Source organism: Eptatretus burgeri, chromosome 6 (assembly GCF_056783735.1).
Source record: "Eptatretus burgeri isolate ZD-2024b chromosome 6, Ebu_testis_v1, whole genome shotgun sequence".
NCBI classification, from domain to species: domain Eukaryota; kingdom Metazoa; phylum Chordata; class Myxini; order Myxiniformes; family Myxinidae; genus Eptatretus; species Eptatretus burgeri.
The window spans coordinates 110,220,294-110,239,177 of NC_140966.1; the positions used below are offsets into that span (position 1 = coordinate 110,220,294).

Below are 18,884 nucleotides of genomic sequence, written 5' to 3' on the forward strand. Positions count from 1 at the left end.
ATGCTTCCTCATATTGACAAGCTTTTATTCAGGACATGGGGGTGTATTGTCCAAAGGAATCATGCTGGGAAATAAGGGGTTAGATGATGCAGCGTCATTTCCAAAGGTGCCGCCAAAGGAATTAGCAATGCTACTCACCACTCCAACGGTTCTCAAGCCACTCTGCCAAAGGCTGCCAATATGCTGTAATATTGGCAATCGACAAGGCCCACACCGCCAAAGGCCGCCGGAAGCCCATCATAGTCATTGTTAGTGTCAGCCACACCACCGGTGGCCGCCGAATGTTCATTGTTATCGCTGACACCAGCCACACTGTTCGTGGCTGCCGAATGCTTGTCATTGTTATATCGACACCAACCACGCGGTCATTGGCCAATGAACGCCCTTCGTTATCATTATCGGTGCCTGACACACCCCCATTGGCCTCTAAATGCCCATCATTGCTGTAAACACCTATCGTGACGTCAGGGCACCCATCAGTCGTTGTCGATGCCAACCACACCAATAATGGCAGCCAAACATTCATCATCTTAGTTGACACTGGCCGCACCGTCAGTGGCCACCAAACGCCTGTCGTTGTTGTTATTGATGCCAGACATGCCACCAGTAGCCACTAAATGCGCGTCGTTATCATTATCAATGCCAGTCATGCCCCCAGTAGCCGCCGACCACCCATCGTTGTCATCGCCATTGCTTGCCCCACTACCAGTGGCTGCCGAACACTAGACATGGCTAATTTTGTGTTGGGCTCTTCGCCACAAAGCCTTGCAGCTGCAGTAAGTATGCTTTGATGTGACAGTTGGGCTATGGCATGTCCTCAGGGCCATATTGTTCCAGCTCACCTTTTGCAAACTTGAAGGATTTAACAGTATTCTGCCAGTTGTTTTAAGAGCAACCTCCCTGTTGGTCCGAGTGTGTTTGGCGAGCTTCACTTTGGCGAAATTACCCTTCCCAATTGTCTTGGGGATCCAATCATTGGCAATCTGTGACTGATCATTGGCCGTAAAAGGGGACGACTTCCAGTAGCGTGTTCCACCACCACGCACTTGTTTGGACATGGTCATCATATTGGCAATGAGGTTGTCTCCTTCCCCCTCGTTCAATGTAGGGAGTGGGATTTGCATGACCATGTTGCTCTTTCCGAGGTGGTCCCACTCATTTACCGCAGGAAAGCAGAGTTTTCACGGCTGTATTGTTCTGTCTGAGGTGGTCCCACTCATTTACTGTAGGAAGCAGAGGTCACAGCCGTGTTGTTCTGTCCGAGGTGGTTCCATTCATTTACCGGAGGGAGCAGAGCTCACACGGCCGTATTGTTCTGTCCGAGGTGGTTCCATTCATTTACCGGAGGGAGTAGAGTTCACACGGCCGTGTTGTTCTGTCCGAAGTGGTCCCACTCATTTACCGGAGGAAGAGGAGCTCACATGGTCGTGTTGTTCTGTCCGAGGTGGTCAGGTCAGGTCAGGTATGGGAGCATACGCAGGAGCAGCACGTCGCTGCGTCCACTTTCCACCGGTACACCAGGGGCCTCCGTCTGGCCATCCCCCAGGCAGATGCCTGGCCCATCCCCATCTCCTTGAGATGCCGATCAACCTGCTGCAACCACGAGGCAAGTAGTCGGCCCATTGGCCTCCTCCACTCACGAGACTCCCTCGCTGAGAGAATCTGGTGAGCAGGATCAGCGTCAGGAAAACGAGACACATGTCCATACAGCCGCAGCTGACGCTCACGGATTATCCAGGTAACCAATCTCATTTGAGTCTCTCTCAGCAACCGCTTGTTGGACACAAAGTCCGAGCAGCGATAGCAAAGGATTCTCTGAAGAGACCTGGTACCAAAGGAATTAAGTCTCCATCTCAGATCCTTGGTCAGAGTCCAAGTCTCGCATCCATAGAGCAAGATTGGAAGCACCAAGGACCTGAAGACTCAGACTGTCATCCTCCCGCACAGGTACTGGCAGCGCCACACCCCATTATCCAGTGAATTCATGACTCCCCAGGTCTGACCCAGACATCTATTGACCTCTGACTCACAGCCGGCAGAGACATGAATATCACTGCCAAGGCCAAGTGAATCTCTCCATGACCTCAACATCCTCACCACAAATAGGGACAGACAGGACAGCGGCATCCAAGATGTCATTGAAAGCTTGGATCTTAGTTTTGACCCAGGTAACCCATAATCCCAGCGGCTCCGACTGCTCATTCAGCACCCCGAGGGCCCCCAAAAGGATATCTAAAGTCTAAGCAAAGATGACTGCATCATCTGCAACATCATATCAAGGTCCGGGATCTTGACATTCCCAAACGATGCACCGCAGCTTGATCTCTCTGAAATCCTCCCTAGAATCCAGTCCATACAAGTGCTGAAAAGTGTGGGGGCCAGTACACACCCCTAAGGAACTCCAGTAACAACTGGAAATAAGTCAGAGATGGTACCACCACATCACACAGCATTCTCAGTACCAGAGTAGAGTTCAGACATCAGATTGATCAGTTTTGCTGGCACCCCACGAAGACCAAGAATCCTCCACAGGACATCCCGATTCACCGAATCAAACGCTTTACAGAGATTAACATAGGCTGCAAGCAGCCCCTGCCGAAACTCTTGTCTGCGTTCGGTGAGGTGCTGAGGAGCAAGGATACGTTCAATCGTTGACCTCTTTGGTGTAAAGCCTGACTGCTCTGGACGCTGGTGCTCAAGCAGATGGTGGCGAACCCTATCAAGATTTATCCGAGCAAAGACCTTGCCCGGCACTGAGAGCAGCGTCACCCCTCGGTCATTGTTGCAGTCTTGGCGATCACCCTTCGCTTTCCAGAGGGGGACAACAAGGCCCCTCTTCCAGTCAGTTGGAATGATGCCTGTGTTCCAGGCAGAGCACAAAACTGCATGCAACGACATGAGTGCAGCATTTCCACTAGCCTTGAGAAGTTCAGCATGGATGCAACATATCCCTGGAGCTTTACCCCATTTCAACCGGTTCACCGCAGCCTGTGTTTCCACAAGCAAAAGTGGACCACAGTTGATTGGAGGGTCAGCAACAGGGATTGTAACACCCCTGACATCCAACTCGACAGTTGGTGGATCAGCCTGGTACAACCGCTCAAAGTAACCGGCCCAGCGGGCCTTCACTTCGGACTCCGCTGTCAAGAGCCTACCACCCTCTGCTCTAACTGCAGTACACCGAGGGATGGGCTTGGACAAATGCAATGCACGAATTCCCCTGTAAGCAGGACGAGAATCCCTTGACCATAGTTGATGCTCCAACCACTCACAGATTCCTCGCACATCGGCCTCCTTGTCCACCCCTCGCGCACATACAGTTTTACGCCTCAGCTGCCTGAACAGCTCAGCCCTGCTATTCAGCCTGGCCCTGCGACTCTGGTCAATGGTATCCAGTGTCCCTTGAGAGACAAAATTCTGCTTTGCCCTGCAGTGAGTTCCAAGACATCCACCGGCAACATCAAGGACGGTGGTCTTGAAGGCACTCCACAACTCTTCAGGACCTCCCAAAGCACCCAGACTCCTCAAATCTCCACTCAGCCTGTTCGCAAACTCCTCAGCTGCCCTCTCATCCTTAAGCTTGCTAACATCCAGCTTAGGCTGGGATGGTACCATTCTCCTGGATTTAAGGTGCAACTTCAGAGTTGCTACAACAAGCCGGTGCTCAGTGTTGAGTAACTGAACACTCTGGTGGACCCTGCAGTTCTGGATCATCCTCCAGCGACTATCAACGAGGACATAGTCAATCTCCTTTGCCACACCGCCAGCGTTGGAATACCAAGTCCAGCGATGAGCTTGTGGGCGCTGAAACCATGAACCGGCCAACCTAAGTCCATGACTTCTTGCAAAGTCAAGGAACTTAGTGCTATTCTGGTTCATAGTTCCTGACCCATGGGGACCAACACACATCTCATAACCATCCCTGTCAGTTCCAGTCGATGCATTGAAATCCCCCAAGACTAGAAGTGTATCTCGTCTGGGGCAATGATCAACCACAGAGTCGAGCGTGGCACAGAATGCGTCCTTCACGGTGAGATCACTCGCCTCAGTCAGAGCATAAACAGAGACCAGGGAAATGACACCCAAAGAGTGACGAATCCTTAGTCTCATAATACGCTCCTTGACCGGTGTTCCCTCAATTATCATTGGGGTCAGCTTATTGGACACAGCTACAGCAACTCCTTGGGTATGGTAACCATCAGAGCGACCAGACCAATAGTAGATGTAACCACCCACCATTATCTCGCCGCAATCCGGTCTCCGAACCTCAGAGAGTGCTGCAATACCGATGTCCAAACGCTTGAGCTCAGATGATAACAGCGACAGGTGATCATCCTCTCTTTGGGATAGGACATTCCAGGCACCCACCTGAAGGGACCGCCTCGGGTTAACCCAAGTCTGATGGATGACACTTCAGCACCACTCCAACACACTCTCCCGCAATCTGACCCGGGAATGTTACCCCCGTGGTTTCCCTCATATCATCAAAGATTGGGGGTCCCAAAGGCTTTGCCCCAATCCCGTCATCCGGTAAGCTGCCCTGCGAAGGGAAGCTGCACAGGAGGTACTTCCACGGAGTGGGTTTTCAGATTTCTTTGCGTTTTTGTGTTTTGTGGAATGAAGGGTTTTACGGTGGCAGGAGTGCAAATCCTGCCACCAACCTCCAAATGAGAAGTAAACCAACTGCAGGAGGACGTCCGCAGACACAGTTGGGCACTAGATATGGATGGCCGTTGTCTCACAAGGAGCTCCTCCGCCCTTTGACAGGTTTTGTTTTTAATCCTGCTGGGTGTCCATATCCAAACACCCGCCTCACCAAAAAACCTGGTGGGGGAGATGGTTTAGTCGCCGACAACCCGACCATGGAACAGGTTAGTACAGGTTTACATGGTACCTGTAGCAAGTCACAGATCTAATCTGGCCTGACCTGACTGATCCTAGGGTCCTGAGTTCCATCCCTGTGTCTGCTGAATTAACACCAGGGGGTTGATTCAGCCTGTCATCCTTCCGAGGTTGGCGAAATGAGTACCAGTGTAGCAGCCAAAAAGGCTGCATAAGAAGGGAAGGGGTATCAACAGATTGATTAAATCTGGTATTGGTGTGGCACAGGCATGATAGGCCGAATGGCCTCCTCATGTTCCTCAATTCCTTGTAAATCCTTGTAAAACCGCTTGTTATATTTTAATGGCCGGTGAGTACATGTGGGGATAAGGTGATTCTGCCTCAGATGCATATTTGGAACACAAATGAATTGATTTAAAGTACTCCCCATCCATGTTACATGGAAACTTTGTTTGAGGGACTTAAACCCAGATGTCAAATGGCTGACGAGGCTATCCTGCCAGTGATTCAAATTGATAATTAATCCATAACATTTTCAATTCAAGATCGAGGCTCGTGGAAGTGCAAGGTGGCAGAGGTTATCAACTGACATTGGTGCAATGGAGAAATCATTGCATACAATAAGCAAGGGAATGCACAAACAGGAAAATGCGAGACAGACAATGGTGGTAAACACTGTACCTGTGCAATGATAAGGGTTGGGTTAGGTATAGGGATAATGGGAGTCATAAAGATTGTGGTTAAAGATGGGGCAGGTGAGACATGAGATGATGTTGCACAACCTGCTTGAAGCCCTTGCCCTGAAGTTAAATGTCTGAAGCCCGCTGGGAACTTTACGCCCTGGAGCAGAGTTCCTGGCACCCTGGAGCTGGGTTCCTGGTGCCATGGAGCAGAGCTCCTGGCCCCCTGGAGGAGAGTTCTTGGCACCCTGGAGCAGAGTTCCTGGCGCCCTGGAGCAGAGTTCCTAGTGCCCTGGAGCAGGGTTCCTGGTGCCCTGGAGCAGGGTTCCTGGTGCCCTGGAGCAGAGTTCCTGGCGCCCTGGAGCAGAGTTCCTGGCACCCTGGAGCTGGGTTCCTGGTACCATGGAGCAGAGCTCCTGGTGCCCTGGAGGAGAGTTCCTGGCACCCTGGAGCAGAGTTTCTGGTGCTCTGGAGCAGAGTTCCTGGAGCCCTGTTGCCGGGCGCCTGGTGCCCTGAAGCTGAGTGCCTAGCGCCCTTGTTTTTAAAGGTTGAGGGTGATAAGTTAATGTACTGATAATGTAATGGAAGGAAATCGGGCAAGTGTAAGACAGGATTCGGCATCAAGGTGCATGAAATATTGAGGGTGATGTGGTGTTCCATTTGTGTTACCATACAAATAACCAATAATATACTGGAGAGAAATGCTGAAATGGGCATGCAATGGAAATCATTAAATCCATTTGCATTTGGGGGAAAATGTTGGAGTGAAAGTCTGTTTTTTAAAAATTATTATTATTTTTTCCTTTCTCTAGGTTTGGTTTCAGAATAGGCGTGCCAAGTTTCGCAAACAGGAACGGGCTGCAGCTTCAGCATCGGGGTCTAAACCAGGCTCCGGCAAGAAAGCCGGAACCGAAGCGCGATCTATTCCCGATGAAGACCCTTCTGAATCTCGGCCAGCAGACCCTGACAGCACAGCCGGTACATTGGGAAGTCCAGCACCTTCTGTCACACCGGGTCCAACTGGGTCTTGTGGTCCAGCTTTGGCAAGTCCTGAAACGACGAAAGGACTTGGAGCACCCAGCTGGGCAGTGGGAAGTCGTGGGCCGTCTACAGGGAGTGAGGCAATTTCTATCGGTCCATTTGCAGGCGTTCTGTCTGGTCTACATCGTCCGCACAGCAATATTGGAAAGCATGGAAAGTCTTCGATGTACTAAACATGCCTTAAAATGTTTAGGGTTGTGTTTGTGCAGTCATACAGTGATTCAAAACAAGACCATCTGATTAGTTCTCAAATAATATATTTTAAATGGTGACTTAATTACCCACCATGGCAATTCTTTGTTTTGTTAAATAAAGAGCCACATAAACCGATCATGCGGGATGACAAAACAAAACTATTCTCTTGTGAACCAGCGATTTAGACGGCTATGTCATAAAAATCACATTGTATCATTGGTAGCAGAGACCAGACATCATAATAAACATTAGGATGGGGTTTTTTGTATGACAGGTGTACAGAGAACTGTGTGTATGTTGGCAGGATTCTAACCTTGAACTACTGTATATCGAATTGAGCTTGCATTCCGCACTGTTACCATATCACATTGTCGACTTTTGAAGGCCCATGGTAAATGAACACGCTGAATTTGAGTGAGTTGTTCAATGGCGGAGGAAGGCCGGACACGGTCATGTTGAATGTGGCCGGCACGTCATGATGGAGGATACGTCATGGGATGCACATGGGAAGGATCATCAAATTCTGGAACTTCCAAGGGAATGTCCTCCTGCAGGACACGCAGGTACACGTTGAGAAGAAAAAGTGAAATGAACAAGGTTAAAGTTTTCACGACTAACATAATGATGGAAGTGGACTTTGGAGGGAAATAATATTTAGGTGATACAATGATACATGTACACCAGAGAAGGAATATATGTATGTATGTATGTATGTATGTCCGTCTGTGTTACATTTTAATAAGTCTACGTTGCTAAGTAATCTAAATTTAATTATTATCCAAGATATCATGTAATTTTCACCTTCACATGAAATAAAAGCTGCAAAGTTTCTGCAAAATTGCTATGAAGTTATTTTTCAGCCAGTTTGAGATCGTTGTTGAGACTCCCAGCTGAAGAGCAACAGAGGGTCCCCGACATAGTCATGCAGTGCTCTAGTAGGGATGGACATCAACATGTTTGGATGAGTTTGTGGTGGAGTTGTCTTCCAATGATTATCTCTCTGGATGCAGAAGTTGTTTGACGTGGTGGGACGAGCGCTATAATCAGATGAGTGTTGTATATTCAATGTAAATTAAATTGATTTTGATTTTTTAGTTTGTTACCGTAGTGACTCCTTATTTAATATTATTATTATTATTATTATTATTATTATTATTATTATTATTATTATTACACAGGTACATGGTGTAATCATTCATGAATTGGAAAGGAGCCCACATGACCACAATTGTCCAATCAGCATGAAATTTCTGTGTGTGTGTGTGTGTGTGTGTGTCTCTCTGTCTCTCACTCTCTCCCTTTCTGTCTCTCACTCTCTCTGTCCCTCTCTCTCTCTGGCTCTGTGTGTGTCTCTCTCTGTCTCTGTCTCTCACTCTCACTCTCTCACCCCCTCCCTCCAAAAGGACCACACCACAAACCCTCGTATCTACTTTCTAAACAACCCTCTCGAAGTGGTTCAGTCACTGAAACTCTTGGGTCTTACTCTCAGCCATGATCTCTCTTGAGTAAGCTACATTCCAAAGTTGGCCTCTAATTCCAGACACCGACTGGCATTCTCCATCATGCGAAGTCCTTCCTTGGCACACCTGAGCTCCTATCCACATACAAGGCTTTCGTCTGTAGCTCGATGGAGTGCTGCAGTCCCCTCTGGGTTGGTGTCCCATGTCACACCATTCTCTGGTTGACACCGTGGAAACCAAGACTTTTAAAATCATTGGAATCTCCAGCGATGAAACTGAGTCGATGGTGGTGGGGAGATGGGAAAGTAGTAGGGGTAGAGCAGAGGGGAAGAGGGCATAGGGGAGGAGAAGAGGGAGAGGAAAGGAAAGAGTGGGAGAATAAGAGGAAGGGTGGGGCTCACTGCTGGGGAAAACTGAAGTTAGGGATCAAACTGTGGTCTAATTATATTTTTTCATGTTCCCAGGGTATGTATCAAGAAGTCGGTCGACTTCTTATGTCGGGATGGCCCGGACACTCCATTGGCTCAACACAACACAAATCCTCAAAAACAAAATCTACCAAGATAGAACTTGTAAACAGATTAAATTACCTTCCAGTCATCTTCGGAGAATTCCCATCCAATAACACTCATTAAACTTTGGGACATCATCGATGAACAAGAAAAATGGGACCCAAAAATTCCCACTTCTTCTACTTCTACTTCTACTTCTACTTCTACTTCTACTTCTACTTCTTCTCTAACAGCTTAACTCAAAATTGGTTTAAGCTACAAACTTGGTTTAAACACCAATGTCGTGCATTTTATAGTGGGAAGGTGAAAACTGATCGAAATTTAACGGTTTGACAGGATTCCATGAAAAGTACATAAACTACATTCCTTTGTGAAGGAATGAGCCGTAAAGAGCCTTAAGACCCCCAAAACCCCAAAGAACCTCAAAAAAACCCGAAAACCCCCAATATCCCCAGGACCTTTAAGACCCCGAAGACTGTTTAGACACCAAAGACCCTCTAGAACCCAAAGATCCTTTCAAACCTAAAGACCCATGAGGCCTTTAACACCTTTAATACCCACGAGAACCTTTGAGACCCCAAAGACCCCAAATATCCTAAGACCGCTGAGACCCACAAGACTCTTTCAGACCCCAAATACCATTAAGACCCGCAAGATCTTTAAGACTCTGAAGACCCTAAATATCTCTAAGAGCCTTAAGACCCTTTAGACTCAAAAGATCTGCAATGCCCTTTATCGACGATGAGCAAATACCACCCGTCACTTCGCTACTGAATGGGGGTGGGGAGAGAGAAAGAGAGGGGGAGGGAGAGTGAGGTGGTGGAGCGGTAAAGAGAGAGGAGGGAGGGGGAGTGATGAGGGGTGTGGGAGCGAGGAGGGAGGGAGAGTGAGGAGGGGAGGGTGGAAGGCAAGGCAGCAAGAGGTGAGAGGAAGGGAAGGCAGACGTGCACTGGATGTTTAATTACGATTCGTACTGTCTCATCAAAATGATTCTGCACAGAATAACAGTAAAGATGGAGACAAAATAATGTCTGAAATCCATTTTCTACCGGTCTACCATCTCCTTGAGATGTTGATCAACCTGCTGCAACCACGAGGAAAGAGGTCGGCCTATTGGCTCCTTCACTCACGAGGCTCCCTCGCTGAGAGAATCTGGTGAGCAGGATCAGCATCAGGAAAACGAGCCACATGTCAATACAGCCACAGCTGATGCTCACGGACTATGCAAGTAACAAATCTCATTTGAGTCTTTTTCAGCAACAGCTCGTTGGACACAAAGTCCGACCAGAGATAGCCAAGGATTCTCTGAAGAGACATTGTACCAAAGGAATTAAGTCTCCATCTCAGATCCCTGGTCAGAGTCCAAGTCTCACATCTGTAGAGCAAGACTGGAAGCAAGAAGGACCTGAAGACTAGGACTTTCATCCTCCCACACAGGTATCGACAGTGCCACACCCCATGATCCAGTGAATCCATGACTCCCCAGGCCAGACGTCTGTTGATCTCTGGCTCACAGCCAGCAGACACATGAATATCACTGCCAAGGTAAGTGAATGTCTCTGCAACCTCAACATCCTCACCACAAACAGGTACAGTCAGGATAGCAGCATCTTAGATGTCATTGAAAGCCTAGATCTTAGTTATGACCCAGGAAACCCGTAATCCCAGCGGCTCATAGTGCATGTAGAATTTTACGACTCAGCTCCCTGAACAGCTCAGCTCTGCCATTCAGCCTGGCCCTGCAACTGCAGTCAATGGTATTCAGTGTCCCTTGAGAGACAAAATTCTTCTTCGCCCTCCGATGAGTTCCAAGACATCTTCCAGCAACATGAATGACGGTGGTCTTGAAGGCACTCCACAACTTTTCAGGATCCCCCAAAGCACCCAGACCCCCCAAATCTCCACTCAGCCTGTTCGCCAACTCCTCAGCTACCCTCTCATTCTTGAGCTTGCCAAAATCCAGCCGAGGCTGGGATGGTACCATTCTCCTGGATTTAAGGTGCAACTTCAGAGTTGCTACAACAAGGCGGTGGTCAGTATTGAGGAACTGAGCACTCCAGTGGACCCTACAGTTCTGGATCATCCTCCAGCGACAATCAACGAGCACATGGTCAATCGCCTCTGCAACACCGCCAGCATTGGAATACCAAGTCCAGCGATTATCTTGTGGGCGCTGAAACCATGAACCAGCCAAACTAAGTCCATGACTTCTTGCAAAGTGAAGGAACTTAGTGCTATCCTGGTTCACAGTTCCAGAACCATGGGGACCATGGGTTCCAGTTCCAGTCGATGCATTGAAATCCCCCAACATGAGAAGTGTATCTCGCATGCGGCAGTGATCAACCACAGACTCGAGCGTAGCAGAGAATGCGTCCTTCATGGTGAGATCACTCGCCTCAGTCAGATCACATACAGAGACCAGGAAAATGACACCCAAGGAGTGACAAATCCTTCGTCTCATAATACACTCGTTGACCGGTGTTACCACAATCATCATTGGAGTCAGCTTATTGGACACAGCCACAGCAATTCCTTGGGCATGGTTACCATCAGAGCAACCAGACCAATAGTAGGTGTAACCACCCGTCATTACCTCGCAGCAAATCGGTCTCCGAACCTCAGAGAGTGCTGCAATACTGATGTCCAAACGCTTGAGCTCAGATGATAACAGAGACAGGTGATCATCCTCTCCTCAGGATAGGACATTCCAGGCACGCAGCCGAAGGGACCGCCTCAGGTTAACCCAATACAAGGAGACCCCCGTCTGGTGGATGACACCTCAGCACCACTCCGACACACTCTCTCGCAATGTGACCCGGGATTGGTGCAGTGTTGATAAATTGGTGTGGTGTTGATAAATTAGTGTGGTGTTCATAAATTGGTGTGGTGTTGATAAATTGGTGTGGTGTTGATAAATTGGTGTGGTGTTGATGAATTAGTATTGTGTTAATAAGTTGGTGCTGTGTTAATAAATTGGTGTGGTGTTAATAAATTGGTGCAGTGTTAATAAATTAGTGTTGTGTTAATAAATTGGTGTTGTGTTAATAAATTGGTGTTGTGTTAATAAATTAGTGTTGTGTTAATAAATTGGTGTTGTGTTAATAAATTGGTGTTGTGTTATTAAATTGGTGTTGTGTTAATAAATTAGAGTTGTGTTAATAAATTGGTGCTGTGTTAATAAATTAGTGTTGTGTTAATAAATTAGTGTTGTGTTTATAAATTGGTGTTGTGTTAATAAATTGGTGTTGTGTTAATAAATTGGTGTGGTGTTGATAAATTGGTGTGGTGTTTATAAATTGGAGTGGTGTTAATAAATTGGTGCTGTATTAATAAATTGGTGTGGTGTTAATAAATTGGTGTTGTGTTAATAAATTGGTGTGGTGTTAATAAATTGGTGCTGTGTTAGTAAATTGGTGCAGTGTTAATAAATTGGTGGTGTTAGTAAATTGGTGCAGTGTTAATAAATTAGTGTTGTGTTAATAAATAAGTATTGTGTTAAAAAATTGGTGCAGTGTTGATAAATTGGTGCGGTGTGAATAAATTAGTGTTGTGTTAATAAATTGGTGTGGTGTTGATAAATTGGTGTGGTGTTTATAAATTGGTGTGGTGATTATAAATTGGTGCGGTGTTGATAAATTGGTGTGGTGTTGATAAATTGGTGTAGTGTTCATAAATTTGTGTGGTGTTGATAAATTGGTGCAGTGAAAATAAATTGGTGTGGTATTGATAAATTGGTGTGGTGTTGATAAATTGGTATTGTGTTAATAAATTGGTGTAGTGTTACTAAACTGGTGAAGTGTTAATAAATTGGTGCAGTGTTAATAAATTGGTGCGGTGTTAATAAATTGGTACAGTGTTAATAAATTGGTGTGGTGTTGATAAATTGGTTTGGTGTTGATAAATTGGTGGCAGTGTTAATAAATTGGTGTGGTGTTGATAAATTGTTGTGGTATTGATTAATTTGTGAGGTGTTGATTCATTGGTGTTGTGTTAATAAATTGGTGCAGTGTTGATGAATTGGTGCAGTGTTAAAAAATTTGTGTTGTATTAATAAATTGGTGTGGTGTTGATAAATTGGGTGGTATTGATAAATTGGTGCAGTGTTAATAAATTGGTGTGGTATTGATAAATTGGTGTGGTGTTGATAAATTGGTTTGGTGTTAATAAAATAGTGTTGTGTTAATAAATTGGTGTGGTGTTAATAAATTGGTGTGGTGTTGATAAATTGGTATGGTGTTAATAAATTAGTGTTGTATTAATAAATTGGTGTTGTGTTAATAAATTGGTGTTGTGTTAATAAATTGGTGTGGTGTTAATAAATTGGTGTGGTGTTAATAAATTGGTTTGGTGTTTATAAATTAGTGTTGTATTAATAAATTGGTGTTGTGTTAATAAATTGGTGTTGTGTTAATAAATTGGTGTGGTGTTGATAAATTGGTGTTGTGTTAATAAATTGGTGTGGTATTGATAAATTGGTGTGGTATTGATAAATTGGTGTGGTGTTGATAAATTGGTTTGGTGTTAATAAATTAGTGTTGTGTTAATAAATTGGTGTTGTGTTAATAAATTGGTGTGGTGTTAATAAATTGGTGCATTGTTAATAAATTAGAGTTGTGTTTCTAAATCAGTGTTGTGTTAATGAATTGGTGTGGTGTTGATAAATTGGTGTGGTGTTGATTAATTTTTGCGGTGTTAATAAATTGGTGCAATGTTAATAAATTGGTGCTGTGTTAATAAATTGGTACAATGTTAATAAATATGGTGCTGTGTTCATAAATTGGTGCTGTGTTAATAAATTGGTGTGGTGTTGATAAATTGGTGGTGTTAATAAATTTGTGTGGTTCAGGTGTGATGGGCTGAATGGCGACCACCCATGTCTCATTTCCTTGTGTGTGTGTGTGTGTGTGTGTGTGTTTTTTAATGATACCTGGGGTGTGTTCAATTTCCAATCAGTTTGTGGAGTGCTGTTCAAGTGGCTCAAGCACTTAAGGAAACACTCCAACAAAACGGTTGATAAGGAACGGTTTGGGTTGGCACGTGGATTGTTTATACAACACAGTGCAGGACACACACACACACACACACACACACACACACACACACACACACACACACACACACACACACACACACACACACACACACACACACACACACACACACACACACACACACACACACACACACACACACACACACACACAATCATCCGAATTGTGAAGTCTTCACCTTTCCAGACTGTTCCATCTGATTGTACGATGTCGAAAGAAGGGTTTTTGTCCGCATCACGTGGTGCTTGGGCGCCATCTTGGTTGGCAAGCTGAACAAGCGAGAAAAGGTAAACAGACCTCACAAGGCCAAATAATCCGTGTAACCTTCCGCAGCAGCAAATCAGAATAACGAGTTGAACGTACTGGATTGTCGAGCTGTTGATGCTGTCATTACCAGGGAAACGATCACTGTACATTGCACACTGTACACCACACACTGTATGCTACACACTGTACGCTACACACTGTACGCTACACACTGTACGCTACACACTGTACGCTACACACTGTACACTGCACACTACACACTGTACACTACACACTGTACATTGCACACTGTACACTACACACTGTACACTACACACTGTACATTGCACACTGTACATTGCACACTGTACACTACACACTGTACACTACGCTGTACACGGCGTCGCGCGCGCACAGCATTATGGGATACGTACTCTGAAATCCCTGCACGTCGCTGTTTTCTCAACGAGGGCAGTGTTCGTCATTGTTCGAATGACGCCCAAAAATCAAAGGACATCATGTGAGCGTCGTGCACGATCTTGAGATGTTTTTAATTCGAAAGTTATTCCACGACATATAAAACGTGTTTTCACTCAACGCCATTGCAAGGCATGTTCGTGGTGTCATCGCTGTTGATGGAGTGACGAAGCTTGCGCGGTCGTCATCCGAAAGTGTGATGGTTGAAGCCGATTCGACAAGAATGGCTGAACGTGTTTTGCTTGGACATTCGCCCTGAATGAAGGAGAGGCGTTTACCTTTACTGGGGTAAAACCCAATACGCTCCAGGTTTTGTACTTTGTAATTGATTGCACGTCGCAATGTGCGATTAGCTTGACAATGTGAGTAAGTAAATGATATTCCACGGCGCACATTGGGGAGTGTCATCGTGTAAAGTAAGCTCGACTGTGGTTTTCCATTTCACGTTGTGGCCACTCCGAGTTGTGAACCATTTGGATGATTTCATGGGAATTCATGAATGTCCTGCAAGTGAGATGTTAAATGGAGAGAAGGTGAACACAACAGAGGAGGTGAACGCGAGCCATTTTGAGCGGGAAACGGCGGTAAGAATTTTAATATTATACAGTGCAGTGAACGTACTGTAAGTCTTCTTTTACTGAATCTTCGTCAATGAATCATTTTTGCTTCTTTCATTTTTTAAATCACATTTCTTATTGTCAATGGTTGACGAGCTGTGGTTTGTAGTGTAATGATTGTGTTTTTACGTGTTTGTTTGTGTGTATTTTTTTCATATTACTGGTCTTGTTTATGTGCGGATGTTCCCGGTGACGAAACTTCATATTATATAAATATAAATCCATATATTACGTGTTTTCGTTTGACGAGTGTAAGTTCCACGAATAAATGCTTTTAGGAACGAGAACTACAAACTCGAGTAACATTTGGAGAAATTCTGACGAGAGGTGAACAATGGAGATGGTGACGCGCGCGAAACGGCGAACTGGACAAGTGAGTAACGATGGCGAGGTTCACCACACAGGCATGGTGGTACCCCGAAAACACACAGCACGGGCACCCCAAAAACACACAGCACGGGCACCCAGAAAACACACAGCACGGGCACCCCGAAAACACACAGCACGGGCACCCCGAAAACACACAGCACGGGCACCCCGAAAACACACAGCACGGGCACCCCGAAAACACACAGCACGGGCACCCCGAAAACACACAGCACGGGCACCCAGAAAACACACAGCACGGGCACCTCAAAAACACACAGCACGGGCACCCCGAAAACACACAGGCATGGTGGCACCCCGAAAACACACAGCACGTGCACCCCGAAAACACACAGCACGGGCACCTCGAAAACACAGCACGGGCACCCCGAAAACACACAGCACGTGCACCCCGAAAACACACAGCACGGGCACCCCGAAAACACACAGCACGGGCACCCCGAAAACACACAGCACGTGCACCCCGAAAACACACAGCACGGGCACCCCGAAAACACACAGCACGGGCACCCAGAAAACACACAGCACGGGCACCTCAAAAACACACAGCACGGGCACCCCGAAAACACACAGCACGGGCACCCCGAAAACACACAGCACGGGCACCCCGAAAACACACAGCACGGGCACCCAGAAAACACACAGCACGGGCACCCCAAAAACACACAGCACGGGCACCCCGAAAACACACAGCACGGGCACCCCGAAAACACACAGCACGGGCACCCCGAAAACACACAGCACGGGCACCCCGAAAACACACAGCACGGGCACCCCGAAAACACACAGCACGGGCACCCAGAAAACACACAGCACGGGCACCCAAAAAACACACAGCACGGGCACCCCGAAAACACACAGGCATGGTGGCACCCCGAAAACACACAGCACGTGCACCCCGAAAACACACAGCACGGGCACCTCGAAAACACAGCACGGGCACCCCGAAAACACACAGCACGTGCACCCCGAAAACACACAGCACGGGCACCCCGAAAACACACAGCACGGGCACCCCGAAAACACACAGCACGTGCACCCCGAAAACACACAGCACGGGCACCCCGAAAACACACAGCACGGGCACCCAGAAAACACACAGCACGGGCACCCCGAAAACACACAGCACGGGCACCCCGAAAACACACAGCACGGGCACCCCGAAAACACACAGCACGGGCACCCCGAAAACACACAGCACGGGCACCCAGAAAACACACAGCACGGGCACCTCAAAAACACACAGCACGGGCACCCCGAAAACACAGGCATGGTGGCACCCCGAAAACACACAGCACGTGCACCCCGAAAACACACAGCACGGGCACCTCGAAAACACAGCACGGGCACCCCGAAAACACACAGCACGTGCACCCCGAAAACACACAGCACGGGCACCCCGAAAACACACAGCACGGGCACCCCGAAAACACACAGCACGGGCACCCCGAAAACACACAGCACGGGCACCCCGAAAACACACAGCACGGGCACCCCGAAAACACACAGCACGGGCACCCCGAAAACACACAGCACGTGCACCCGGAAACACACAGCACGGGCACCCCGAAACACACAGCACGTGCACCCCGAAACACACAGCACGTGCACCCCGAAAACACACAGCACGGGCACCCCGAAAACACACAGCACGGGCACCCCGAAAACACACAGCACGTGCACCCCGAAAACACACAGCACGTGCACCCCGAAAACACACAGCACGGGCACCCCGAAAACACACAGCACGGGCACCCCGAAAACACACAGCACGGGCACCCAGAAAACACACAGCACGGGCACCTCAAAAACACACAGCACGGGCACCCCGAAAACACACAGGCATGGTGGCACCCCAAAAACACACAGCACGTGCACCCCGAAAACACACAGCACGGGCACCTCGAAAACACAGCACGGGCACCCCGAAAACACACAGCACGTGCACCCCGAAAACACACAGCACGGGCACCCCGAAAACACACAGCACGGGCACCCCGAAAACACACAGCACGGGCACCCCGAAAACACACAGCACGGGCACCCCGAAAACACACAGCACGTGCACCCCGAAAACACACAGCACGGGCACCCCGAAAACACACAGCACGGGCACCCCGAAAACACACAGCACGGGCACCCCGAAAACACACAGCACGGGCACCCCAAAAACACACAGCACGGGCACCCCGAAAACACACAGCACGGGCACCCCGAAAACACACAGCACGGGCACCCCGAAAACACACAGCACGGGCACCCCGAAAACACACAGCACGTGCACCCCGAAAACACACAGCACGTGCACCCCGAAAACACACAGCACGGGCACCCCGAAAACACACAGCACGGGCACCCCGAAAACACACAGCACGTGCACCCCGAAAACACACAGCACGTGCACCCCGAAAACACACAGCACGGGCACCCCGAAAACACACAGCACGGGCACCCCGAAAACACACAGCACGGGCACCCCGAAAACACACAGCACGGGCACCCCGAAAACACACAGCACGGGCACCCAGAAAACACACAGCACGGGCACCTCAAAAACACACAGCACGGGCACCCCGAAAACACACAGGCATGGTGGCACCCCGAAAACACACAGCACGTGCACCCCGAAAACACACAGCACGGGCACCTCAAACACAGCACGGGCACCCCGAAAACACACAGCACGTGCACCCCGAAAACACACAGCACGGGCACCCCAAAAACACACAGCACGTGCACCCCGAAAACACACAGCACGTGCACCCCGAAAACACACAGCACGGGCACCCCGAAAACGCACAGCACGGGCACCCCAAAAACACACAGCACGGGCACCCCAAAAACACACAGCACGGGCACCCCGAAAACACACAGCACGGGCACCCAGAAAACACACAGCACGGGCACCCAGAAAACACACAGCACGGGCACCCCGAAAACACACAGGCATGGTGGCACCCCGAAAACACACAGCACGGGCACCCCGAAAACACACAGCACGGGCACCTCGAAAACACACAGCACGGGCACCCCGAAAACACACAGGCATGGTGGCACCCCGAAAACACACAGCACGGGCACCCCGAAAACACACAGGCATGGTGGAACCCCGAAAACACACAGCACGTGCACCCCGAAAACACACAGCACGTGCACCCCGAAAACACACAGCACGGGCACCCCGAAAACACACAGCACGGGCACCCCGAAAACACACAGCACGGGCACCCCGAAAACACACAGCACGTGCACCCCGAAAACACACAGCACGGACATCCCACGCTCCCCCAGCACATGCACCCCGAAAACGCACAGCACGGATATCCCACGCTCCCCCAGCACATGCACCCCGATAAACGTATAGCACGTGCACCCC

General features: G+C 48.4%; 2 protein-coding genes and 1 long non-coding RNA gene across 8 annotated transcripts in view; 2 read left to right on the forward strand and 1 right to left on the reverse strand.

Moving 5' to 3' along the window:
* The window catches only part of LOC147025597 (paired mesoderm homeobox protein 2A-like), a 48,182-nt gene extending 41,440 nt beyond the window's left edge, over positions 1 to 6,742 (forward strand). Inside the window, exon 3 of the mRNA XM_085886726.1 lies at positions 6,335 to 6,742. Coding sequence (XP_085742852.1) covers positions 6,335 to 6,736 — 402 coding nt within the window. The 3' untranslated portion in view covers positions 6,737 to 6,742. The remainder of the gene's footprint in view (positions 1 to 6,334) is intronic.
* A 61-nt stretch (positions 6,743 to 6,803) lies between these two features.
* LOC147025598 (uncharacterized) lies at positions 6,804 to 14,690 on the reverse strand. 2 transcript variants are annotated; one of them, XR_015059592.1, is made up of 3 exons: positions 14,462 to 14,690; positions 13,960 to 14,050; positions 6,804 to 7,306 (listed from the first exon to the last, which is right to left on the reverse strand). It is a non-coding gene; the product is annotated as an uncharacterized LOC147025598 (long non-coding RNA). The 2 variants fall into 2 exon arrangements; XR_015059591.1 differs by lacking the exon at positions 14,462 to 14,690 and having other exon boundaries at positions 13,960 to 14,430.
* A 63-nt stretch (positions 14,691 to 14,753) lies between these two features.
* HPF1 (histone PARylation factor 1) overlaps positions 14,754 to 18,884 on the forward strand; it is a 67,504-nt gene continuing 63,373 nt past the window's right edge. For 3 of the 5 annotated variants that reach the window (XR_015059590.1, XM_085886721.1, XM_085886724.1), the window contains exons 1-2: positions 14,754 to 15,088; positions 15,400 to 15,494. Coding sequence is in view for 4 of the 5 variants with exons in the window: in XM_085886721.1 (XP_085742847.1) it covers positions 15,456 to 15,494 (39 nt within the window). In the remaining variant the exon portion in view is untranslated. Of the gene's footprint in view, positions 15,127 to 15,202; positions 15,223 to 15,399; positions 15,495 to 18,884 lie in introns of those variants that run through there. The other 2 variants (XM_085886722.1, XM_085886723.1) reach the window with 2 other exon arrangements.